Source organism: Macrobrachium rosenbergii, chromosome 12 (genome assembly GCF_040412425.1).
Source record: "Macrobrachium rosenbergii isolate ZJJX-2024 chromosome 12, ASM4041242v1, whole genome shotgun sequence".
Lineage (NCBI taxonomy): Eukaryota > Metazoa > Arthropoda > Malacostraca > Decapoda > Palaemonidae > Macrobrachium > Macrobrachium rosenbergii.
Genome location: NC_089752.1, coordinates 13,161,483 through 13,188,135, shown reverse-complemented (window position 1 = coordinate 13,188,135; position 26,653 = coordinate 13,161,483). Strand labels below are relative to the sequence as shown.

Genomic DNA, 26,653 nt, shown 5'->3' with positions numbered 1-26,653 from the left:
AGACATCTTAATCCAAGTAAAAACAAAGCAAAATCCAAAACAGTCCACAATAGCGTATGCCTAGCCACAAGTCCAAGTCAAAAAATGAAGTTTTTATGATAAAACAAAGTTTTATGAATACTTACCTGGCAGTTATATATATATAGCTTAATCCCTGTCGAACGGCAGATTTTCAAAACTCATGGCAACCGCGGAATGGTAGGTGTCCGATAGGTGGTTAACAACCCTTATAGGGTGGTAGTTGGAATCATTCCGTTTTCAGTTCCTCAGATCATCTCTTGCCGACCTGTCTCCTGAGGGGAGGAGGGTGGGATTTAAAATATATATATAACTGCCAGGTAAGTATTCATAAAACTTTGTTTTATCATAAAAACTTCATTTTCGAATAGAACTTACCTGGCAGTTATATATATATAGCTGATTCACACATTTGGAGGAGGGTGAAAGACAGCCAACATTGTTGGGAAACAACTAAAAAGTCGTAGGTAAACACCTTGATTCCTTACCTGCTAAGGTAGCTGACTTCAAGGTTCCTGCCTCTTGAGCCGCTTTCCCTTAGGAGCGCCAGTCAGGTGAAGACCTGTTATACTGAAACAACTCAATCGAGTCTGTCAAACGGTGAGACCAACAACGTGACTAGACTTCTGTACTTCCTATTCCCCTTCTATTACCTGTAACCTTACTCAATCTAACCACCTAACCTTGCAGACTAGATATACACCTATCTAGTTAGACTGGGGTTGCTGTTCCCACAAGGAAGCTTCCTCAGACAACCATAAAAACACCAGCCCAATTACAGGTATCCCAAACAAAAGTTAAGGTTGAGGGGAGGCAGTCACTCCTTTACCCAATACCGAAGCTGTAGCTACATATGGGCCCAAGGCGTAACATTTCTCATAATCTACTCTTACCTCTCTGAGGTAATGAGAAGGAAAACAAAGTCACTTCTCCAAAAAGTGGCCTCCATAATTTGTTTAACTGACATATTCTTTCTATAAGCCAGAGAAGTTGCAATGGCTCTTATTTCGTGAGCCTTCACCTTCAACAAACCAAAGTTCTCCTCTTCACATAAAAGGTGAGCTTCTCTTATTGTCTCCCTCAAAAAGAATGATAACACATTCTTCGAGAGGGCTTTGAGATCCTTCACTGAACACCACAAGGAACTGGAAGAACCTCTCACGTCCTTTGTCCTGGAAATATAAGCCTTGAGGGCTCTAACTGGACAGAGTAGTCTCTCCTCCTCTTGGCCCACTAAATCAGTGAGGTTAGGAACCTCAAACGTCCCGGCCAGGGTTTGGAAGGTTCTCATTCTTAGCAAGGAAGTCAAGCCTTAATCGCATATTGCTCCATTCACGATTGAAGCCTACTTGCTTCTGAATAGCCTGAATCTCGCTAACCCTTTTTCGCTGTAGCAAGAGCGAGAAGGAAAAAGAGTTTTTCTTTGTTCGTCTCTCAGGGTTGCTTGAGAGATGGGTTCGAACTTCCTGCTGCACAAGAACTTCAAAACACATCCAAATTCAGGACGGGGGTCTCAAAGTCTGCTTCGTTGTTTGAAAGACTTTAAAAGGTCTCTCAAGTCTCTATCTTGAGACAAATCAATGCCTCTGTGCCTAAAGACGGTAGACAACAAGCTTCTGTATCCTTTTATGGTGGATACGCCAGCTTAGAATCTTGCCTGAGGACAAGAGAAAATCAGCTATTTGGCTCACAGAGGTAGTGGTTGAGAAACCTTATGCTGCTTACACCAAGATCTAAAGGTTTCCCACTTTGATTGGTAAACTCTCTGTGAAGAGACCCTCCTCACTCTGGCGATAGCTCTTGCAGCTTGAGCTGAAAATCCTCTCGCTCTGACAAGCTTCTCGATAGTCTGAATGCAGTCAGTTGAAGAGCGAGGGGTTTTGATGATACCTCTCGAAGTGGGGCTGTCTGAGAAGCCTTGGACTTGGGGAAGACTTCTCGGAAAGTCCACTAACATCTCCACCACCTCTGTGAACCACTCTCTTGCTGGCCAAAGGGGGCTACCAGGGTCATTCTCCTGAATCTAGGAGGCGAATTTCTTGACTACTAGATTGATTATCTTGAACGGAGGAGCATAAGTGTCCATCCCCGTCCAGTCCATCAAGAAGGCGTCTACTGCTATTGCTTCTCTGTCCGGGACTAGAGAGCAGTAGTTCGGGATTCTCTTGTTCTGGCTGGAGGAGAAGAGGTCTACTGAAGGCCTCCCCCATAAACTCCACACTTTCTGGCAAACTTGAAGATTGAGAGTCCATTCCGTGGGCAGAACTTGCCCTCTTCTGCTGAGCATGTCTGCTCTTACATTCTTCTGCCCCTGCACGAATCTCGTCAAAAGCTCCACCCTGTGGTCTTTTGTCCACAGAAGGAGCTCTCTTGCTGTTTCGTAAAGAGGTAAAGAGTGAGTCCCTCCTTGTTTGCTGATATACGCATAAGAGCCGTGGTGTTGTCGGAATTCACTTCTATTACTTTCCCGCGACAGATTCCTTGAAGGCTTTTAAGCCTAACCAGATGGCCATCAACTCTTTCCTGTTGATGTGCCATCCGATTTGTCCCCTCTTCCCAAGAGCCTGAAACTTCCTTGTTCCCCAGTGTTGCTCCCCATCCCGACTCGAAGCATCTGAGAACAACACTAGGTCTGGGTTCTTTCTGCGTAGGGAGATTCCTTCCCCTAAGATCGACGGATCAGCCACCAACTCAGATGTCTCTTGATCTCTGCTGGAATGTGGAAGGAAAATGAGTCCTCCCTGATTCTTCCTGTCCCAGATTCTTGAAAGGAAGTGTTGAAGAGGTCTGAGGTGCAACCTTCCCAGAGAGACAAATTTCTCGAGGGGAGAGGGTGCCCAACAAACTCATCCACTCCCTCGCCGAGCACTTCTGCCTCCCAGGAAATACTGAACCTTCTCGAGGCACTTGGTTTGCCTTTCTTGTGGGGAGAAGCCCGAAAACAAGCTGAGTCCAGAACTATCCCCAAATAAAGAATCGGCTGACTCGGTTCGATCTGAGACTTCTCTTTGTTGATAATGAGACCCAGATCTGAGCAATCATAAACGTCTTGTGTAAGTCCTCCAGACACCTGTTCTTCGACTGGGACCTTATTAGCCAGTCGTCTGGGTACAGGGATACTCTTATCCCTTCTTGATGAAGCCATCCTGCCACATTTGACATTACTCTGGTGAACACTTGAGGAGCTGTGCTGAGGCCGAAACAAAGAGCTTTGAACTGGAAGCATTTGTCCTGGATCACAAACCTTAAAAACTTCCTTGAAGTCGGGTGGATGGGAATATGAAAGTAAGCGTCCTGCAGGTCCAGGGATACCATCCAGTCCCCTGGACGGACTGCTGCCAGCACAGACTGAGACGTCTCCATGGTAAACTTGGTCTTCCCCACAAAACCGTTCAATGCGCTGACATCCAGGACCGGTCTCCATCCACCCGAACTCTTGGGCACTAAAAACAGACGATTGTAGAACCCTGGGGATCCTAGTTCCAAAACTGGTTCTATCGCTCCTTTCTCCAACATCTGGTCTACTAGATTCCAGGAGTGCCCGCCGTTTCAATCGTTGTTGAGTACTGAGCCACTAGGGCTAGTGGCTTTGTTGAAAGTGGCGGTTTCCCCGTGAAGGGGATCTTGTACCCTTCCTTGATGACTGAGAGAGACCAGTTGTCTGCCCCTCTTGCTTCCCAAGCCTGCCAAAATAGAGACAGCCTTGCTCCTACTGTTGTCTGGAGGACTTGATTCTCAATTTCTAGAGCGTGTTCTAAACGTCCTTCTGTTAGTTCTACCCCCTGTTTCTTGTCTTCTTCCTCTGAAATCAGCTCTAGAAGGAACTCTGCCCCGAAAGGGCTGTTGAACTCTCTTTTCCTCCTTTTTGGCAGCTGGAGGAATTGCCGAAGAAACCTCCTAGCCCGAGCGCGAGAAAGTAAATCTTGCGTAGCTTTATGTGCCAGAGTCAGAGAAATATCCTGACCAAGGACTCCGAAACAAATGCTCCGAGAGGGGCGTAAAGGAGCTCCGCCTTCTGTGCGACTGTAGTAGATTTTGACGTGAAGGAACATAACAAAGCCCTCTTCTTCAAAATCCCTGCAGTGAAAAGAGAAGTCATTTGCTCCATCCCTCAGAGCCTTATCCATACAGGCCATAATACTGGAAAGGTCTTCAATTCCTGCAGCCTGCATGGTTTCCATCTTCTTGGATAGAATTCCAACAGACCAGTCTAAAAAACTGAACACTTCAAAAGACCTAAAAATTCCTTTAATGAGATGGTCTAGTTCCGTCATCGACCACATCACCTTAGCTGAGTTAAGGGCATGTCTTCTAGAAGAGTCTACTAAACCAGAGAAGTCCCCCTGGGAGAGGCAGGTACTCCCAGGCCAAGAGCTTCTCCAGTGTCATACCACATACCCGCCTTCGAAGCAAGCCTAGTTGGAGGAAACGAGAAGGAGGACTTCACTGCTTGCCTACGCTCCTTAAGCCAGTTATCAATCCTGGTCAGAGCCTTCTTTGCAGAAATGGAAAGCTTCATTTTAATAAAGGCTGACTGCTTCCTCGACTTCTTCCTGTTAAACTGGGACTGAGGAGAGCGAGGAGCAGCAGGCTTAAACTCCTCCCCATACAGCTCCAAAGAGGCGAGAAAGAACCTTATAGTCATCAGCCGCATTAGAAGGTTTATCTTCGTCCTCTGAAACGTCTTCCAAATCATGCATTCCTTCCAACTCTGTCTCTTTCTCTTCCTGCTGTATCGTACCGGGGAGGACGTGCAATCACCGGCGTCCTGGCGGCGAGAGTTGGTTACGTCCTGGCGAGAGCTGGTTGCGTCCTGACAAACAGCCCTAGAAGAATCCCGATGTCGAGAGCTGGATGCGTCCTGGTATCGCGAGCTGGAAGCGTCCTGGCGTCGAGCATTGTATACGTCCTGGCGCCGAGGTGGATGCGTCTTGGCGTCGAGGCGAATGCGTCCTGGCGTCGAGGAAATCCCTGCGTTCTTTCCTCCCTGGAGAACCAAGTCGTAATCTTGCTGAACAAAGGAAGAATGTTCCCGGCGAGAGGAAGAAAATTCCTGTCGTTTAAGGCGTGGAGAGGAGAAGAGTCGAGCCTCAGAGAAGAACCCTGAGGTTTTGCTTGGGAGAAACGAGAAGATTCTTATGTTCAAGGCCAGAAGAGCGCCCCTTGTTGACTCGAACAGGAGAGGGATCCAGTTCTCTCTTATCCCCTAGAAGAAACTTCAGCAGGGGACTCCCTTCTAGATCTCTTCACTGGTAACTTGGGTCCTTACGTCTGACCGACTGCGGGGAGGACGACTAAAGGCCTGAACAGAGAGGCCAATTGGCCTTGCATGCCGGTCATAAATGATTTAGCCGCAGCAGCTGCATCTTGAGGCTCCGGGAGAAGGTTGTCGAGACAAGCTGGGAGCAGGAGAAGGATTCCTCGAGAATTCTCCGGAAGCAGAAAGAAGAGAACTCTCCCTCCTCCGAACAGCGAGAGAGGCATTCAAAAAGGTCTTGACCTTTTTTGCTGGAGAAAGCGTTTCGGTCGTCGTCGAAACAAAAGATTCAGGGAGCTCCACGCACCCGAAAGGGGAGAGCGAGTCGGGGTTGATCCTCTTGCTGCAACCATCTTCTTTTGGTCGGTCTCGAATCCTCAAACTGCCATCTCGTCTAGGAGAGGGGCTGGAGAAGACGCAGCTCTTCCGACACGCCTTTCCTGTGGCGGTCATAAGCAGCCTGGGAAAAGCAACAGGACTGCTTGAGGCGACGGCTGACAGAGGATCGTCCCTCTCACCCCCTTACGATCGTCGACATACCTTCTCCCTTGGTCCTGGGAGCTTGGTAGAGTCTAGATCTAGGGGCATGACAGGGTCGATCAGTCGCCACCTCCACTGCACTAGCACAATCATTAACACAAACTTCACTTGTACTCTTACCTTTTTCCAAGGCTTCAAGTTGATCCTTTAATTCTTTCATCTCAGCCGCCATCCCTGGCGAACTGAGGGTCCATAACAGCAGATACAGTTCCTGTAGAAGGAGCAGGGGTTACCACCTCGGGGAGAGGATCTACTTCTAAGGGTGATTTAGGAATAGAAGGGTTAAAAGAAATGTCTAGCTAACATCACTCACAGACCTAGATTTAGATTTAGAAGCCCTCCTTAACTTATCCATCTCTAATTTACGCACATAGCGTTTCATTTCCATCCATTTCTTTTCATCCAAATCCTCGCATTCTTACATCTTTTATCCAAGGCACACTCAAACCCCTGCACCCCTAAACAAACAGTGTGAGGTCCACCGAAGCTTTCGCAACCTAACCTTACATTCTTCATTCACACATACTCGAAAAAACTTAGGATCAGACATCTTATCCAGAACAGTCAAAAGAATAAATCAAAACAAGCCACAAAGCGATTGCCAATCCAAAGGTCAAAATCGTCACCAATAAAAGGTCCAACACAGCGACCTAGGGAAGCGGCGAAAAACCCGACGGAGAACCAACAACGATGTTGTCGGTCCAACCGGCAGAGATGATCTGAGGAACTGAAAGCGGAATGATTCCAACTACCACCCTATAGGGTTGTTAACCACCTATCGGACACCTACCATTCGGCGGTTGCCGCGAGTTTTGAAAAATCTGCCGGTTCGACAGGGATTAAGCTATATATATATAACTGCCAGGTAAGTTCTATTCGTAAAAACCAAAAGTCAAACAAATACTTAAGTGACAACCAAGTTTACGAAATCCAAAGACGGAGGTACTGAAAACAGGTGTTGACAGTACCGGCGACAGAGAAAATCTGAATAGAAAATGGGAATGGTTCCTGATACCCGCCTCCCAGCAGCGGGAATGGGTACTAACCACCTGATCTCCCACTGCGTGTGTCGTAAGTTTTGAAATTCTGTCGGACTATCAGAGAATACAGCTATATACATATCTGACAGGTAAGTCTCATGAACAAAATAATATTTTTGGAGTAATCTATCAGGAACTAATCACATCAATTACTCTACCTACCGATATCTGTGAGAGAGATGATATGTAGCCCTTTATTGCTGATAGACAACTACCTTGATTTTCACAGGCACAACAAGAATTCACTGACTGTGGGAACAATGGCTTAATGAGGAACTGCATTAATTACAAAGTGTGCTACTTGGCCTGGTATAGTTTGGTTGTTGACGCCTTCCTTGGTGACAATGGCCTCAGCAGCTTTGGTCGAGCCTTCATGGAGAGATTGCTAAATAACCTAAAGCATGTAACTGGGGGAGCTGTAGGTTCTGATGAAGGTAGCAGAAGTGAGGCCGTGCAGGCAGTGAATGCCATATGGAAAAGATCCTTGTGATCTACAAGAAGGCTTAGGAGGTCGGAATATAAGACTTGTACCCACAGAGGTGCAATGAGGTTCTTGAGACATGATGATATTTCCATTTTGTCCTACACTGACCTGATAAGCACTAAACTGTAGTTTGACAGTCAACTGTTGCAGCTGGTGGCAAACCAACTGACTACAGGGGTGTCTCACAGCTTCTATAATGCCTTCTACATCAGAACCACTTTGCTAATAAAAACTGGTTCCTTCAACTCAAGGTCTGTCAAATGTTGGGCTTCCATGAGACAAACCTTGGGACCTGGGTGACATTCTCTCCCTTGCTTGAGGGTACAATCACACATTTTCCTCTTTTTTGTTCGTTTTCCTGTTTTTTTCAAAAAAGTGTGTAGGACAGGCTGATGCTGGTTTCTTATTTGCCTTACAAGGCATCCTGGCTCTACCTTGTCAACCAGTTGTTTCAGGCACGTTTTTTAATAACATATGGCCAGCTTTATTCATACTGTGGGCTTGTTCCATATGAATAGGGTTCATGTTCATCTTCTGAATAATAATAATAATAATAATAATAATAATAATAATAATAATAATAATAATAATAATAATAATAATAATAATAATAATAATAATATTCATACTGTGGGCTTGTTCCATATGAATATGGTTCATCTTCTGAATAATAATAATAATAATAATAATAATAATAATAATAATAATAATAATAATAATAATAATAATAATAATAATAATAATAATAATATGTCCTTGTTGTTTACTGTTCCGTTCAATTTTACTACAATGCTGTTGCTATGAGTCTATGTATTAGTTTCTTCTAATTTTATGGTCCTAATTCTAATTGTTTCGGGAGACATTGAGCTGAACCCTGGCCAGCTACTCATTACTGTAAGAAAAACTGCAGAGTACTTAACTCAAATATTTGAGAATTATGGACAAATTTTCTTGACCTCCAGAGTTATGCCCATAACTACGGTTTGATGTTTTTATTTGAGACACTTGTATGTAGTAACAAACCAAAAGTTGAATTTTTAATCCATGGGTTGATGGCCCTAACTTTATTTATCGTTGTAACATCCTACATTCAAGAAATGGCTGTATACATGAAGTTTGGAAGACCTATTTATCATCAGAAAAACTTAGTGTGCTTGCCATGAAGTTGTTGTTTCAATATTTTCAGTAAGTTCTACAATTTTTACATATTTGCTGTTTACTGTAATCCAAATATTCACAAATCTATATATGACTGTCTCTTGGAGATGAGTACTATGGCTCAGTCGCAGGATTCAAAAGTTTTATTTATAGTGGAGACTGAAATGCAAAGCATAGTGGCTTAATTCAAATTCCACAAATCAACCTGGCTGGTCTACTCTTGAATTCTTTTGTACCATACGATTCTGTCCAACTAACTGAGGAACCAACGCATATTTCCGGTAATAGATTAGACCTCATATTCACAGATGTTACAGCTATCATTAAGTTCAAGGTCTGCAAGTATATCAGCACTTACGAACAATGTGCCATTGAGATGGACATATCTGTCCTTTAGTATACAGCATTCCTAATGACACCATTGGAAAAATTGTCTAGCTGAAATCTGTATCTAACTGGGATCGCATTATTGAAGCTTGTCAGGCACTATATATTTTTAATGTTATATCAGATCCAGATCCAAAGAAAATGTTAAATGAAATTCTGATGGCTACTTTTTAAGGTATATTCCTAAAATGGTCATGAAATTCAGGACAAATGACCAGCTATGATTTAATACTACATGTATAGTAGATAAGCTCACCATGACAAACAGACCAAATTCAACACAGAGACGAAATCATTCACATGAAAATTAAACCATTTTTTTTTTTACTTTTGCCATGCTGCAAACTGAATTTACCATATGCCTAAGAGAAATTACAATACTTTAATTCCCTGAAGAGGACACTTGAAGGAATTACTCAGCCTCATCTGTGGTGGACCAAGTTGGCACCATCTATCTTTGGGTCAAGCTTGTCTTCCATTCCATCACTACTAACATGATGGTAGATTGGTTACTGGCCCAAAGGAAAATGCTGAACTGTTTCTTTGAGCTTTGAAGCTAAACAATCAGCTAAGGTTGTCCCCCTCCCTGCTACCTGTCATCCTGAACCTTTTCTTACAAAATCTGCATTGCACTCTACTCTTGATAGCTGGGGTGAAGAAGATCCTGATGGTTTATTCTTTTTGTTGTTCAAAAACTTTCTAGTGGGTTGTCTCCCAAGATTAGTAGATTATACAGATTTTTACGTCGACGTAGTATCTTTGTGGATGAGCGCAAGCTTAGTAATACAGTGCCTGTTCCAAAGAGTGGCTTATCTGCAGAAAGCAGCAACTACAGGGCAATTCCTATTCTCCTTGTACTGTCCAAAGTTGCAGAAAAGCTTATTTCTAGGCCATTATATAAATACAGTACATGTATGTAGAATCTAAAGGATTGTTAGCCAAGAGTCAATATGCATACAGGAAGCAGTTAGGTGCCGGTGATGCTCTTTTAGATTTCACATGCCATTTGCAAGAGAACCTTCTACAAGGTTTTAAGTGTTATTCAAATAGATTTTAGTGCCAGTTTGATTTAGTAAGTCACAAGGAACTTATTTATAAAGTTTGGAATCTTTGAGTGAATGGCTACATTTTAGAATTACTGCTGAACGAGTCTGAAGCTTTAATTATTCTTGGCGCAACCTTTGACTGACATCTTACTTTTCAGAAATCTCATGAAAGTGTAAGCAAATGAAACATGAAAGTCAGGTACTGTACATAAGGCCTCATATATTTATGACAGTGATAAAATCAAGGTAACCTGTTTTAGGTCATTTGTCACTCCTTTACTAGAATACCGTTTTCCGGTGTGAATGACTGCTTCTGCCAGAGATTTATTTCTTTTAGATAGAGTGGTTCGTGATGGTAGCTTATGTCTCCTAACATTAGCAGTAATGACTTGGCCCATCAACAGATGGTCTCTTGTTGGTAATTTTTCATAAGTTGTATTTCAACATAGCTCTTTCAAATGTACAATACATCCCTGATCCTCTTTTCCAGCTGAGTAAAACCAGATCTGCTGAACAGCAGCACCATCATGTGGTAAATGTGCCTTGCTATCAAAGTTCTCAGTTCTAGAGTTCCTTTATTCTTCACACTGTTGGACTGTAGAACAGTCACCCTGAGGATGTTGTGCAATTGGAACTTCAAAAGTTCAAGTGAATATGCAATGCATTGCTTGCCTAAAGCAGTTCTTGTATTTTAATAATTTACTTCCAATGTTATCTGTTTATTTATTAATTTGTTAATTTACTTTTTCTTCTCTAATTACTGATCTCTTCTTTCCGTGTTTCCTGTTGCCTTCTGTTGCTTCTTTCAAGTGAGTAGCATATTCTTTGGAAGCCTGAATTTAATATCAGTGACCCCTGTGGGCTTGTTCCTTACGAATAAGGTTCATTTTCTGAATAATAATAAAGATAATAATAGGAATATTTCCATAGCTAGTTGGCACATGAGAGTTCTTGCATTGCCATACTGTAGTTGAGTTCTCCAGCATTATTTAAAAAGCTCTATTGGACAGGTGTGAGGTACAGGCCTGGAGACCTAAAATTACTGATTTTAGCTCCAAGTATTTTTTATCATTTGTATACTTCAAGGACTACCTTCTTGGCAGCATCGAACCTAGCATATGCACACCCCACCCCCTTTGAAGTGTCTTAAACAACATAAATGGTGCCTCTGTTCTTAAACTGACCACACCTTGTCACCATTTAAGGTCTATCAGGAATTCCAAGGACACCTCTACTGGCTGGTCCTTTGAATGTCTTGATATTGACCAATTAGCATTCAAATGAAGCTGAAACAGTCTCAACTGATAACTACAGTATGTGGGATCAGCTTTTCTAGTGATGCCAGGAGTTTTGTCAGCTTCAATCATAGCTGAGCTGGCAAAGTTGGACACTGGAGAAAACCTTGAAGAGCAGCGTAAGAACGCTTAATTCTGTCCAAGGTTGACTGACTAAGGCAATCATCATATCTATTTCTATCTAGGCAGGTATTCAAGAGTGGGGTAGGCTTTGAGTCATGGATGCTAAATTCTTCTAAAACTTAAAGTATGAGTTAGTCAATCCAGAAAACTTTTTCCTTTGCATTCTGATTTACATTTAAATATTATATGGTTTTAAAGGTCAGCAACTCTTCTACAATTTTAGGTAAAAACTTTTGATAAGAAACTGACTTTTGAGAAGCATATACCACATAATATCTCTTCATCTGTTTCTCAAAAAGTCAGAAATATTTTAAAATGTTTCATAATGAAGCTAAGAAATCTAAGTGTTCTAATTCTTTTCTTCTTCCCTGTTTGGAGTACTGTCCTCTGTGGTCTTTGGGTGCTGACTCTCATCTCCAACTCTTGAATAGAGTTATGTCTCAGTCAAGTTTATTTTGCCATCTCTTAATGATGAAAAGTGACATAAATGTAATGAGAGTTCTTTATGCACTCTTCTTTACCGGGCAGGTTGCTGCTGCAAACTGTCATTTTCTAGTATCAGATTTAATAGGACTCAGTTTGCTCGGAGTTTTATTTTGACTACAACTGAAATGAGGAATAGTTTGCCTACAGAAGTTGTGGAATTTTCTGATCTCCAAATATTTAAGCAAAGAGCAAATTCATTCCTGCTTTCTGCTGATATTTATCTAAATTCAGGTCTATTGCTTTATTTTCTATTCCATCATATTTATTTATTTATCAACTTTTCCTATAACATGACTCTCTGCAGGCATATTTCTCTTTGGAGCCCTCTTGGGTCTGTTGACTCTGTCCATAAGGGTTTTCAGCCAAAGATTTAAAGAAAGAAAGAAGAAGAAAAGTAAATAACTATAATGGAAGGAAATGGATCTGACTGCTCTCTATTGATAACCAGGCCCAGCCACTGGCACAGGTTAGTGATGATTTGAAGACACTCTTTAAGCTCTAAGCTGAAGAGGCTATTAGCATCCAGCTATCTAAGCATCTCACCAAATTGATGCCTTGCCTGTGTGCCAGGTAACTGTGAAGTTGCCGCCAGGCCAAAACAGTAAACCCTAATGAAACAGCTTGCCCCACTACAAGAACTGGAGGGATTTCTTTGAAGAATGGTGAACCTGTATCCGAAAGTAAGTAGGCAACCTTCAGGTCTTTCAATGCCAGAAAGTTGTTCTTCCAGATGGAGTGATGAAAAGAAGTTACACTTTCCAATTAGAATGGGGTAATGGTTGTTAGGGCTGTGATTAATGATAGTCTCAAATCTCCTGGATAAGCCAGCAGATTGATTTACAGTAGTGATGTACAAATATACACTAAACAGAAAAAATGTGTTCAGCAACTATACATGCTGTACATAACAGTACTGTATGTGTACTTTACAAATTAAGATTGTATACTATATAGCAAATTGAGTGCAGTAATATTATATACATACACAAAAAATATTGTAATAATTATAATACCAGGCAACATGCATGCCTCCTCTCCCATTTCAGTCATACTATATATTATTATGCAAACAGACATTAGCTTTAAAATATATAGTATTGTACAACAGCAAATGCAACTTGCCCAAATATTAAAAGAATTCAATGGTAAACTGTGCCTACAGCATCATAATGTGGTGAAAAATAAAATGACATGCAAATCCTCTCTCACAGGTCTTTCAGCACAGTACCCAAGGAAATAGTTTTTAACATTTATTAAACTGGATATCTCACTGTCCTAGAGCAGAAGGATGTTTTCTTTATTTTACTGACCTAAAGGCAATAAAAGAGGCATTACACCACCTAAATGCCTGGAAGAGTCCCTGTGTAAGTACTGGTAGGTGTAGCTACAAGATATTCTGTGAAGATATCAGGAGATTAGACATAACCAAAGAGAGCATCTGAATAATAACAGGTTATGTGCTCGGACATGGCTCCAAAGCATCAGGTAACACTACTGGATGACTTGATGGTATAGACTTCAATACTATGGAATAGCAGTCCTGAAGAAATCACCAAGTCTACCCAAACAAAATAGATCAATGCTGCTGCCATCTGATAATGGCTGTCATTACATCACAAAGGGAACTGACTATAGTACTGTATTTCTGAACCAATCCTCCTCGTGGTCAGGATGGTCTAATTGTTTAGATTAATGCCTGTTTCCCATACCTGCTATTGCATTTGATCTTCTTGCTGCACTTCTGGCTTCTAGGGTATAGACCATCAGCTTGTCCTTAGCATTAGCAAATTTGCTGACTATCATCTTTATCCATTTGTACTTGGCGCAATCACATGCATAGGACTATTCCTTCTCAAACTTGTTCAGGATCTCAAGCTTGGTCTAGAAGCTAATTACATTCTTCACATTTTTGCAGGTGGAGGCACCATCAGACAAAACAAAATACTAAGCATAAGAACAAGAGACCCAGCAGTGCCTTGATCAACAACTTCCACTGTATGATATATGGCCATGGGCTATCGCTGCAAAATACCCTATCAGGTACTATGTCAGGGTTACACAAACAGACATGGAAATAAGTAAGATGAGACTCAAGCAAAATAAAAATGACTATTTCACTTTCAAATACTACAGACTTCACTCCTTCAGCACCAACTAAACACTAGGCAAGTTGGATGGCCACCTCTTAATGGCAGAGAATACTCACCTGTGAGAGAAACTAAGGCTTCATTTGTCTTAAAAAGAAACTCCACCTATATAATTTCATTCTTTTTAATGTTGAACAAAAGTAAATCAGGAAGTTTGCCTCTTGACTTGTAATGTTACATAATACAATTAAATTGGTGCACACAATTTATCATGAAAAGATATAAAGGATAAATATTTCTAATAGTAACACCTACAGTGTCCAATTGTGTGCAGCATCAAGAAACAATGAATAAGTCAGATACCAAGAAGACCATAGGACTAAACACTAAATCACCAAAATCACTATTTATCAATTGTGCATTTACATAACCTAAGAGCTCGTACAACTGGCATTACAATGTGAACAGAATAACTTTTGTAAATTTGCTGAAATACGTAACAATTAAATTAAAGACTGCACTGCTGTATTCTGACATTGCAAAGCAAAAACAAACTATAAAAATGTCCAACTTACCTTTCATCACCAGGTTTCCATTCTCGTAACTTTTTGACAAATTCAGTAAATGTCATGTCTACTCTTCTTGTTGGTGGGTTGAAATTTATCTTATACTGCTTCATTTTTGCTTCATCATAATATTTGAATCTGTTGTTCTGTGAAACAAACACCATGTATCGTTCATTACCCATGTTATTAGCCAAATAATCCAAGTCCCACTTCAGTGCGGATTCACAAAGCTTGGTGTCTGTTAGAACAACAGGCTTCTGGAAATACAAAAAGAAAGGAATACTATAAAAATGACAATTTAAACCACTGTAAACTACAATCAAACAAAATAATGAGTTAAATGAATCAGTTGTCAATTCAAAAAAAGTCCATGGCTGGAGAACAAGGATTAAAGGGTTGGGACGACCTGCTTTCTCACTGGAAGGAGCAGGCTTCCTCACAACCTTAAACATTGAAGCTGGGCCACACCTGAGGGTTTGGTTGAGGGTGCTTTCCCTCCCATAGTGGTTTAAAGTGCATCATGTAGTGGATCACAGTGTCCTGGGATTCCGTTCTTCACCTCCCCTACTGCTGCCTTTGCACTGGAAAGAGTAATGAAGTCCCCAACACTAAACTGTTACTTAGCGGGATACTACTCTCCTGCCTTCCCCCCTGATACCAGTTACCTCATGAACTTAGCTCTCCTATCCTGAGAGAAGACATCTGTCATGTTGAAGTTTGCCATGTTCAGCCACGAAGTAGCCTGGAGAGAAGCCATGGCAACAAACTCCATGGCACCAATCTCGGCAGCTGAGAAGAAAGCCCCTTCTTGGCAATCTCTCTAGGGGGGGAGGTTGTTCATCAGTCTGCAGTCTGATGAGTCCAACAAAACAGGAACTATCTTGGCATCCTCACACATATAGTATCCTTTCTGGCATGTAAGCATAGGGTTGAGGGAGATTGCTCAATCTGCTAGAACAAAGGAACTCCCTGACCTACAGATCAGAGCATTCACCTTATCCAAGTCACCATGAGCAAGCTGGGACCAAAGCAACCTGACCAATGAGATTACTAAACTCATGAATAAGCAAATTAATCTCTCAAAAGTGCTGCTCTAGCTCAGCCTAATGGGGTCCAGGAGGAATGGTGCTGTCAAGACCCATTACGTCCCCAAGGGCATGAGCTATATCTTCTCCAAAAAGCGAGGAAGATGCACCTTGCTTCTGCTGCACTAGCTCAGCCTGATAAGGTTCTAGAGGAATGGTGCCATCCAGACCAATTACATCCCCAAGGGCATGAGCTGTATCTTTTCCCAAAAGAGAGGAAGAGACACCTTGCTTCTGCTCTCTGCCTAATTCCAGATATGATGTTCAGTTGGAACTTCTCTCAGGAGAGAAACCAGAAGACAAAACAGTCACTACCTAAACAGCGTTTACATCTTGAATGATCCTAGCAACCTCCCTATACTTGATGATACCTAACTGTGGAAGATACAGGGAAACAAGCACACGCACTGCCTTGCCCATGCACCTCCCAAGCATGTGGCAAACATCAAGTGAGAAAAGTGAGAATGTTTGGTACATACATGCTCTGGCGATCACACTACACTGAGTGAGAAAGCAGGGCTGGCTCATCCAAGTGTGCCCCAGAGAGGAAATAATGGGAAGAGCCTACCCCCTTATCTGTGCACGCATGATTAAAAGACCTTGTATGCATACTCCTCCCTAAGCGTCTCCTTGGAGGTATAAAGGGAGGAACTGTCCAGAGCAACCACATTTGCCCAGCTCTGAGACTGAGCATGCATAGAGGGAGCATGATGCAATGACTCATCCAATGGTGATCCCGAAGGATGGTGTGAAAGAGTCCGAAGAAATCCTCTTGTCTTAGTGGGCTGGTGTGGAGTGGCCCTTACCTGCCCTGCCAGAAGCTGGACAGTCACCTTTAGATGACAGAGAGTCCCTCCTTTCCTTCCTTCAGCTAGAGGGGAAAGAAGTCAAGGACGAGGAGGAGGAGGAGAAGAAAAATGAGCTTGATAACAATGAGGAAGAAGGTGAAAAAGAACATCAAGAACACTTCTTTCCTTTTCAATTTCAAGCCTTGCCAGTCTTAAATGCCGAAGGGTGGTTGAGGATGGAACTCGAGATACTGATGTTGAAGCAGCAAATGGGAGGAAGGGGATCAGCCAATGGGAGGACTACTGTTACAGGAGGATCCCTCTCCTTCACAGGAGCTGAGAAAGCAGCAGCAGACACGTAAGCAGGAGCAGCAGCAATAGCAAGAGAAGGGAAGAGATTCTTCTCAGCACCTAGATTGTCTAGGAAAGCTGTGAAAGATGGACTACCAGGAATGTTAAGCATAGGCCATATCTTCTGCAGGTGCTGCAATGAAGATGTTTTCCTAGTACCTGGACAATAAGAGTCAATTAGGGAAGAGGCAAGTTTGGTGCTGGGGTTGAAGCAAGACTAGGGTGAGGGGGGAATCAGCCCCAACACCAGTGTCATCTTCCAAAGCAAGCCTGTGACAAGACTCCTTTACTTCATGAGCACTATGCCCCCTTGCAGGGAAAATACCCTCCACAGAAGTGCCATAGAAATGGAGGAGAGGATCTGGTGGAGTCACCATAGAAGTATTCCCCCCGCCACCACCAGTGAGGCCAGCAAATGCCTCTTGTCCTTCCTGATCTTCCTACCAAACTTCTCCCACTGAGGTAAAGCCCAGTCAACATGCCCCCTGCAAGGGAAGAAGTGGGTGCCTTCTTTCCTCCTGCATAATCAATAGTATTTGGCATTACTCATGTTTTTTGTCCATACTCAATAGGAAAAAACAAATTCAGAAAAAATAGTTGTACAGAAAAAGATAACAGCACAAACAGGGAAGAGAGTGCACAACAAGACATCCAATCTTGACAATAGCCAAAGAAAAAGTGGCTAGTAGTGAGTGAGGCATATTCCCCTACTCATCCCCCATAACTACAAGTTACTGGCCTTGTTACCTAGTTCAGTGTCCATTCCAGTTCGCACAGAGGATATTCCTATATAATATGTGACGGTTTATATTTCTCTAGGAAGGAAATACAAGAAAAAGTAGTCAGGAAGACAACAATTCTGATGCTTTGGGAAATGTATAGATGTAAATTCAATACTATGTATCAAATGTACTATGTATCAGATGTACTGTAAATTCAATTATATGTATCAAATGCAAGCCCCACTGCCTCACCTGTGAAGAGCTTAGTATGTGCCCCTAGGTCATACATGCCCAGAGAGAGAGAGAGAGAGAGAGAGAGAGAGAGAGAGAGAGAGAGAGAGAGAGAGAGAGAGAGAGAAACTTCAGCAGTATCAAAGGTGGAGTGATTCCCTTTGATGAAACTGGCCAACATCTGTAGAATTGCCAAACTGGTTACACTAATGCTAGGGAAATACAATGGCTAAAAACCTGCTTTTTTCCTTAAACCTTTCATTGTTTACATTCTTATTAAAAGCCAGTAGAGCAGAAAATACATAGGCCTACACTTAACATACAATAAAAATAGATGAAAGAATTCACAATGTGATGGTTAGTCAAAGAGCAGCAAGACATTGTAACTACCAGAGCCACAAAAAAAATTGCAGGCTTATGGAAGGTGACTGGGGTTTCCCCCCACCTCACCTGCCTACCTAAACTAACAACCTTGTTAACATATTTCAACAGCCACTTCCAACCTGTGGCAAGGAATACTCATATGTAAAAGGAGGTGCCTATTTTCCATTGGAAAAGCAAAAATTATTGGTAGGTATTCAACAATTCCTGAAGCTGAACTTTGAAGTTTGGCAGGAATGAAAGCATAATGGTGGGCCATTACAATAAATGAGTCATCCATTAATCAAAGGAACACTACTGGAGACTACAGGACTTGCCTAACATTCACTCTGGGCTTTGGGGCCTAGCCTAGACTAGTTTATAGCTGCTCTGATCACATTAACAAACTGGCCTTAGGCCTACTACATGTGGGCAACATATTTCCACATAAAAACAGGTCTAGGCACAAGTAAATTATTTTAAGAGAGTAAAATATAATAAGAATATTGCCAAATATTCTCCAGGCTAGGCATATCAGTTATCTTGAAATCAATACCTTGAAATAATTTGGCACTGTTCTGTAAAACTGTTTCCCTTTGTCGTATTTTTTTACTTTATAAAATTAGCCACATGATTGCATATATTTCTTAGTAATTACTAAGATTTTTCATATGGCCTTAATACTGTATCGAATCCCGATACAGTTATCTGTAGTCGAGTAATATCCCTTGGGTAAAAAACCCTACACCTAGGTTATGGAACATATGACAGGTCATTCAACTCTTCATCCATACCAAATAACGGAGCATGACACAAAGTAACATGTCACTTATTCAATTGTCGGGCAAATAAAGTGGGCCAGAGGCCTTGCCCACCAACCAAAACACAAACAAACGGACATTGTAACGTTCCCTATGGCCTCTGGGGTGGCGAAGAGTCCGAGCATGTATGAGGAAATGCCGAGGTGAAAAAAACTCTATAAATCAACTGACCTCTTGTGATATGAGTTCGTCGGCCAGTGGATCATTACATGATAACTTAGGAATCTGTTGCGTTGGGAAAAAGTACTTTGGCATGTGAGGGTAAACGGACTCGGCAGTATCACCATTCATTGTTGACTGTGTTGACATTTTGAGCTACAAGGCACAAGCTGCCCGCTGTCTGATACCGTCTTGCGATTGAGCTGAAGGGGGTTCGCTGAAGGAGGGTTGGGGGGAGGGGTTGTTCCCGAATTGGTGTAAAAAAATATATACGGTGTACATACAGTACATACATAAACGCACACATAAATATATATATAAAAATATATATTTATATATACATACTTACGCTATATACAATAGCCTATATATAATATATACTGTATATATATACATACATATATATATATATATATATATATATATATATATATATATATATATATATATATATATATATATATATATATATATATATATATATATACACATATATACTGTACTGTATATGTATTCATACTACTCGTGTTGGTTATTGAAGTCTAACATGAGTAGTATGAATATCTATTTATCTATCTATCTATATATATATATATATATATATATATATATATATATATATATATATATATATATTAGCTGTTCCACCTGATATGTGGTGGCTCCACGGAAAATACAAGACAATGGTCACTGACACATTCTTGCTTTAGCTGCTGGTCGCAGAGTAACACCCGTCCAAAAATCTTCCAAAACTATAGCCCGTCATGTATCCACAGAGAAGACTAACCGGCACACATTGAATCCCTTACACACTCTGCACCAATTACTTCTTTTCCCGAATTTCCCGCATGCACTCTCGCGCTTCATGGATATTATGGCCTGAATTTTTAATATCTACAAATCCGTCTATCTGTCCCTTCACCTAAGCTGAGCTTTTTGCCACTTCATCTTATCTACATATAGGCCTATCTTGCACTTTGTTCTAAATACAGTGCATACTTTACATGAATAATTATTCTACACAGCTTCGACCTTCTTTCATTCATTCTGATTTGACATCTATAATTATATTTCAATTCCATAAAGGGGAGAGGTTGGTTCGACAATTTCTTCATACATTCCCACAGTGGCTTTCAAAGAAACTAAGTCTCTTCCCACTCGCATATGTACAGACTTTACTACCTTCTTCGCTTCACCTGTTTTCTTACTATCCTCTTCACAGCCTACTATCATCCATTATATTTACTCCTAAATAACCAGCTGAATAAACCTCTCTTCCATTCTCCCACTGTCCCTTGCTCCATCTTGCTGGTTTCCATTTAAACTCATAACCTTACTCTTGCTCACAATTACTGTCAACCTTCTCGTGACAACACAAGCTAACAATCACGAAGCAAGAGAAATGGTGCTAGATAGAGGTACATGGCACAGTAATTAAATCGATATTTTAATGATGCACCTTCTTCCACTAGTTTTTGCAATTATTTTGAAAGTTTTTTGTTGCCTGTGAAATTGAAGACGACGAACAAAAACAAAGAACCACGGGTAACATTTCTACCATTTTACTGAACCAGTGGGCTGCAAGGTGGCCGGTGATGACATGAACTCAGTGACACAAATTGCTCATTGTCCTAAGCCGGTCATGTTTCGAGTAGGTTGCATCGATGGAACCTTGGGGATCTTGTCAGGGGTGACTGGGAACTTTGGGCATCCTGCTGGGATCTTTCCTGAAAGAGGCGATCTCCCTTTTGATTTTGGTCCTAGGACCTCTGACAATGATCGAGTTATCGAAGCTCAGCTGAAACGCTGCCGAAATTTCTAAGTACGTAGAGAAAATTTTTGGCCAAAAGTATATTCATATTTACAAATCATGATTTTTGCAGAACCTAATTCTGTAAGCAACTATGGGTTTAATTCTCGTTTCATAGGTTAGTGGGAGGTTGAATTTCCTATGCACTGCACTGGTTTCATGGAAACAAAATAAGCTGTCCTAGATGTTGTCTGCCTTAACGGGGGAGGTGTCACCTAACACTGACTTCCATTATTTATCATTCAATTTGTTTCAAATTTTTTGCATGTGTTAAGAGTAATTAAAGATATTTATATGAAAAATTTCACACAAATTGGTTAAACCGTTTTTAAATTATTAAGAGTCTTATAGATTTTTATTAGAATTTTCAAGTCTTAATAAAATCTTTGAAATACACACACACACACACACACACACACACACACACACATATATATATATATATATATATATATATATATATATATATATATATATATATATATATATATAAATAATTTTTCTGCCTCAGTTTACAGTATTTTCCATTATCTTCATTATTCATCGAATTTTATTCATGTGAACAATATTAACGGAGTTATAATTTAATTTTAAATATATGTATATATATATATATATATATATATATATATATATATATATATATATATATATATATATATATATATATATATGTATATATATATATATATATATATATATATATATATATATATATAAAATATTAAAAAATAATAAATGTATAAGTACTAGAAAGAGCCCTATGTACATGCTTCTAAATTATATGTAGATTCTAGTGCTTTTTGAATTTTTAGAAATCCAACATAAAGCAAAAAAAGTTATAAGGGTTTAAGTGCACTCATATTTCTAAGAAGAAGAAGACGAAAAAAACTGGTTTTGAGAAATCTGCGATAAAAGTGCAGGGGACTTTTGATACCTGAGTAATTAACACAGGAATGAACATTTTCACATGAAAATTGACATTTATCAACAAAGAACATTGGACAATAGATTTTACATTAAATACTTGAAAGTACTTTTTTCTAATGCCTTTAAGAGCTGTTTATTGTACATAAAAAAATCCATGTCAAGCACCTACTGTATCATTGTGTTTTTTCCTAAAACTCTTCTCCCTTCCTTCATTTTTTCAATTCTTTTAACTTTTCCAGAAGTTTGTCGCAACTTTCACACACAATTGCATAACTGCAGTCAAAACCAAGTCATTTGTATTGCAAAGCAACACTACCCCCAACCGGTAACTCAGGTAGCGGACAATTTTAGTTGACTTGTCTAATATATATAAGGTATATATATTATTATAATATGAGATTATGTGTATGTTTTGATTTGATGTCTATGATTTTGAGATGTATTTATTTCTTACAGATAAACTGTGTATCATGTGATTCTGAAATATGTTTTAATATATTTTTTTTCATTTGTTTAATATATTGTGAAGTATATTAAAATGAATACTGAGTGTTATGAAATCGAATTCGTAACATGCCGAGTAGAGAGAAAAGTTAGGATTCTTATCACTTAGCCATATCTTATTGACACAAGTGTTTGGGGAAGGCAAAAAGGCAAGGGTCCCTTGTGACGAAGTGACAGTTATCAGCCAAAATTCTTATTACATCATTATCGTGTATGTTTATTCCATATTTATATTATTTTTCTATGCCTATTATGTTTTCCATAATCTGAGTAAAAAAAATGGGGAAGTGAGAGAGATGAAGTTGACATGTTGACCGCCGACCCAGATCGTTGGCAAATTTATTTCTATTTACCCAGGTGTTTTGAGTGGGTGGATGATGTCAATCATACAGATAAGAGCCCTGGCATGTTTTCTTCTGAGCTTTTGTATACTGTATGTATACCGTGCATGTATACTTGTATGTATAATGTATGTATACTTTATGTATCATGTATACTGAGAGGTGGAAGGAGAAATCCTTATTCAAAGACTGAAGGGACTAGTTAGTAACCCTTTAGGACCCACCAGATATACACAAGGGGAAATCAGAGCTCTCTCTCTCTCTCTCTCTCTCTCTGGTTCGGTATCGTGTCTAAGGGTATATAAAGTTGGTTATCCTCCTTCCACAAAAACATAAGCTTTGTCAAATTCACCCACGAAGTGTATACATTTTATAAGAGTGATATAAGGTATTTATATTATGCAAGCATTGTGAAATTGTGTTTTGCTATTTTCTGTTGAAGAAGGTAAGATTCTTACTTGACATGTTTTGTACTGTTATTGTGATAGAGAATTATTATTTTGACGAGGTGGATAATATCTCTTACAGTGAGTTCTAATGTGTCTTGCTGCTAACTATTTTTTACTAAGTGGAAATAATTGTGACTTGGCAGTGTTGTCTTTGAGGAAGTTTTAGAAAGACGTGAGTTTAGCTTTTTTTCAAAAGTGAAGGTAATCTTTTGAAAGACTGATATAATCTTTAATCATATTTTGTCTTAGTGAAATTGCTGTTGGTATATTTTTCCATTTTTTGCATATCTCATTCTTATGTGTTTGTGTTTTCATATTACTCACACACGTTGAAATGTTTATGATTTCACAATATTTACCCAAAGTTTTGTGTCGGTGATTACTTAGAGTTTAGTTGGTGTTAACTTCAGTGCATACTTATTATTGAGATTTCAGTGAATACCTGTACTGACTCCCATTTATTAATGTTGTATTGAACACTTGGGCTAATTGCGGATGTTCAGGTTTTTACATTTAAAACTTGAGTGAGAGTTAATGGGTTGAATCTTACTTAATTAAATTGTTTTCATGCTAAATTACTTAATTAGGTTGCTTTCTTGATAAATTAAAGTTTTGTAAATTAATCTTGGTTAAGAAATACTTAATTCTTACACTGTTGTCGAGTAATAGCGAATCTTTTTTAGATTGTGAACTCTGCTATAACTTATATATATAAATATATATATATATATATATATATATATATATATATATATATATATATATATGTGTGTGTGTGTGTGTGTGTGTGTGTGTGTGTTTGTGTGTGACGTTTGAATACAAATTACCACAAGAAAAATTTAAAACATGAATGTTGTGGACTTGACTGGTTTCGTCTATCAGACATTTTCAAAATAACTGGTACACACTAGAAGAATTTTTGTAGTATGTTATGCTAGGATGGTAGCGCAAATTATATGAACATATAATCAGTTAAAAAGGCCATTGACACCATAAAAACAGCTGTACAAATATTGTGAAAATTCTGATAATTGCCCACACTCCTTGCATTGTATGCCTCCTACTGTTGCCGTAAGGTGAAAATTGTCAGTGACTATTTATCCCCGTCATGAAATCAACTGTAAGAGGTGCAAAAATACGAGCAGGTAAAAGGGACGTTGTAAAGAACAGCAACCCCAGAGTACCTGAGGGTTGTTTATCTTAACAAGCTAATATTTGGGGTGGCTGATGTTAACAAGCTCATTCTGATACTGGCGGTGCATCTGTTTGTTGTCGGCCAAATGGAATGTCCCTTCGCCGTGTTCAGTACTGGGGGTGGCTGATGTTAACAAGTTCATTCTGAGGATAGCCAATCTTTACATGGGTACTCTGGGGTTGCGGATCTTTACAACTTCCGGTAAAAGAGAACTGCTACTTTATTCATGTTGTTGTTGTTTTAGATTTAGCTGGCCTTGTGCCAGCACGGGCTCTTGCTTCTAGAGCAGCCCGTAACTCTATGTTGATGATGAGTCTGTGAGATGGGTAGGTTAATGAAAACTTTATGATACATGAAAGTGATTTTGGTGGGGGTGAATTTTGAAATGAAAAGATTTAACAGGCAAGGTTGCAACCTCTTTGAACCCTAAGGTACCCATCAGATGAGGATAAAAGTAGCCTACGATAGCAGTGAGTGTTGGCTAGTGGGAGAGGCCAACAGATGGAAAAAAAGAAGAATTGAGTAGTAGGCACAGGTAGGACTTTATTCAAGATCCAAGCAGTTTATATAGCGGCAGACTGGCGCCGTGCCGCGAAAGACAATGAGATCGTGAGTGACCTGAGGTCGATAATAATTAACAACAAAATAAAGCGAGCGAGTACACTTTACAATATAAAAACAGACAGAACCCAAATATGGATATAATCTTGATGCCTGTGAACGAAGAAATACAAGATACACAATTGACAACAGGTGAACAAATATATACATAGTTTAAATGATTGAATTGGTGTGACCTGGCACGTTAGGCGTGACCAATTGTATAGGCAAAGAAAATGTGACGTCACCACAGAAAACTTGCTCAGCGGAGACTTAGCGAATGACGCGTTCAGTGGAGACTTCGCAGACGGCTCTGTAGGTGACTTTACACAACCAACAATTGTCGACTTTAGCCATTTTATCTAACTTAACCTCGCCCTTTCCTCTCTTTTATAGCATGGTCTGTTAATCTTAAGCCTCTTTCCTTTCTTGTTTTCTTGTGAGCCAACGTAGGCCACAGCTACTGGGGAAAAATGGCTCAAGATACACACATATACTCTACATACATCAATACAGACACAAACACACACACACACACACACACACACACACACACACACACATATATATATATATATATATATATATATATATATATATATATATATATATATATATATATATATATATATATATATATATATAACCACAAGCAGAGGAAAACAACAGAGTACAAGGCCTTATAATTGGCCCGGATATAAGCTGACTTCCAACTTGTCTATGAGGCAGAACTTGGTTCTCAAAAGTTTTCACAGCGTAAGAGTTCAGATACATCTCGCTCTGGCTCGGGTCCCTATCAGTCTTGTATCCCTATTCCAGAATGTATAGGAGGTTACAGAAGTCACTGGTCCCCTGCTCATGATCTGGGTGGATGTTCATTTTGCCGATAGTTGAGACTATCCTTCTCCCTAAGGAGGGAGTTTGTATTTGTGTAGGAAAACATGTAAAATTTTTTAAGTAATGTGTATTTTCCATGCGAAAAAAATAACAAAGCCTATTATCATATTCCCACCTCAACCACCCGGAAGAAAAATGTGCTGGCTTATGGTATAGGTGAGCGAGGAGAGATGGGCTTCACAACTCATCCGTCTACCTCCTTGTTACCAAGGTTCGACGACCGTTTCCAGCTCGTACTGAGAAACTCCTAAATACAAGACTTTGGTCTGTGTACCAAGGAAAAATGTAAATCACTTTAAAAATCTGGTCTATTTAGCGTAGGCATCAAAGGTCCTCTTTCAACTTCGACCTTAGACTTGTTAATATACAGGATACCAACAGGGGAGTCCATAGCAGCACCATCAATCCTCTAGAGAAGGTCGCTTTCATGAGACTGGAAAGGAACACCTCTTGAGTATATGCTGCAAGCACTGATGGGTGTCCTCAAAGATGTCTTAGCAGCTTACGTCAGAGGCGATAATGACTGTCTCTCGTACTAGAACATTTGTAAATAAATTTTCTGTATCAGTGAACAATGGTAGAGGCAGGAGGTGTTGTTCTTAATATATCAATCGACAATGAATTCTACTGGATATTCTATGGTGCAGTTCTTAATGAGTGTCCAGATATGTCAATTTCTTGTTAAAATTTACACATATGCTTCGAGTATGCAGCAGTGCAAGGTACGCATACTTGATATATGAAATTGGCAGCAAATAAATCAATGCAAGTTTTCACGACATTACGGGACTCTCGAATGCTATCCCTATGTCACTTACAACTTGTTCCATAGTTTTATTTATTTTTTAAATGTGCTTTGGAAACTAAAGTTAAATGAATCTTGCAATAGACACAAACAAGAGTTGTCACTAACAGTTCCTCTC

The 26,653-nt window shown here is 39.9% G+C and overlaps 1 protein-coding gene across 2 annotated transcripts in view; it reads right to left on the bottom strand.

The window, feature by feature from the left end:
- LOC136844397 (hypoxia-inducible factor 1-alpha inhibitor-like) overlaps positions 1 to 19,207 on the bottom strand; it is a 76,786-nt gene extending 57,579 nt beyond the window's left edge. Inside the window, exons 1-2 of one of the 2 annotated variants that reach the window (XM_067113529.1) lie at positions 19,017 to 19,207; positions 14,497 to 14,744 (exon numbers count right to left, since the gene is read on the bottom strand). In XM_067113529.1, the coding sequence (XP_066969630.1) occupies positions 14,497 to 14,744; positions 19,017 to 19,154 (386 nt within the window). In that variant the 5' untranslated portion in view covers positions 19,155 to 19,207. Of the gene's footprint in view, positions 1 to 14,496; positions 14,745 to 18,818; positions 18,953 to 19,016 lie in introns of those variants that run through there. The other variant, XM_067113530.1, reaches the window with a different exon arrangement.
- Between the last annotated feature and the right edge of the window lie 7,446 nt (positions 19,208 to 26,653).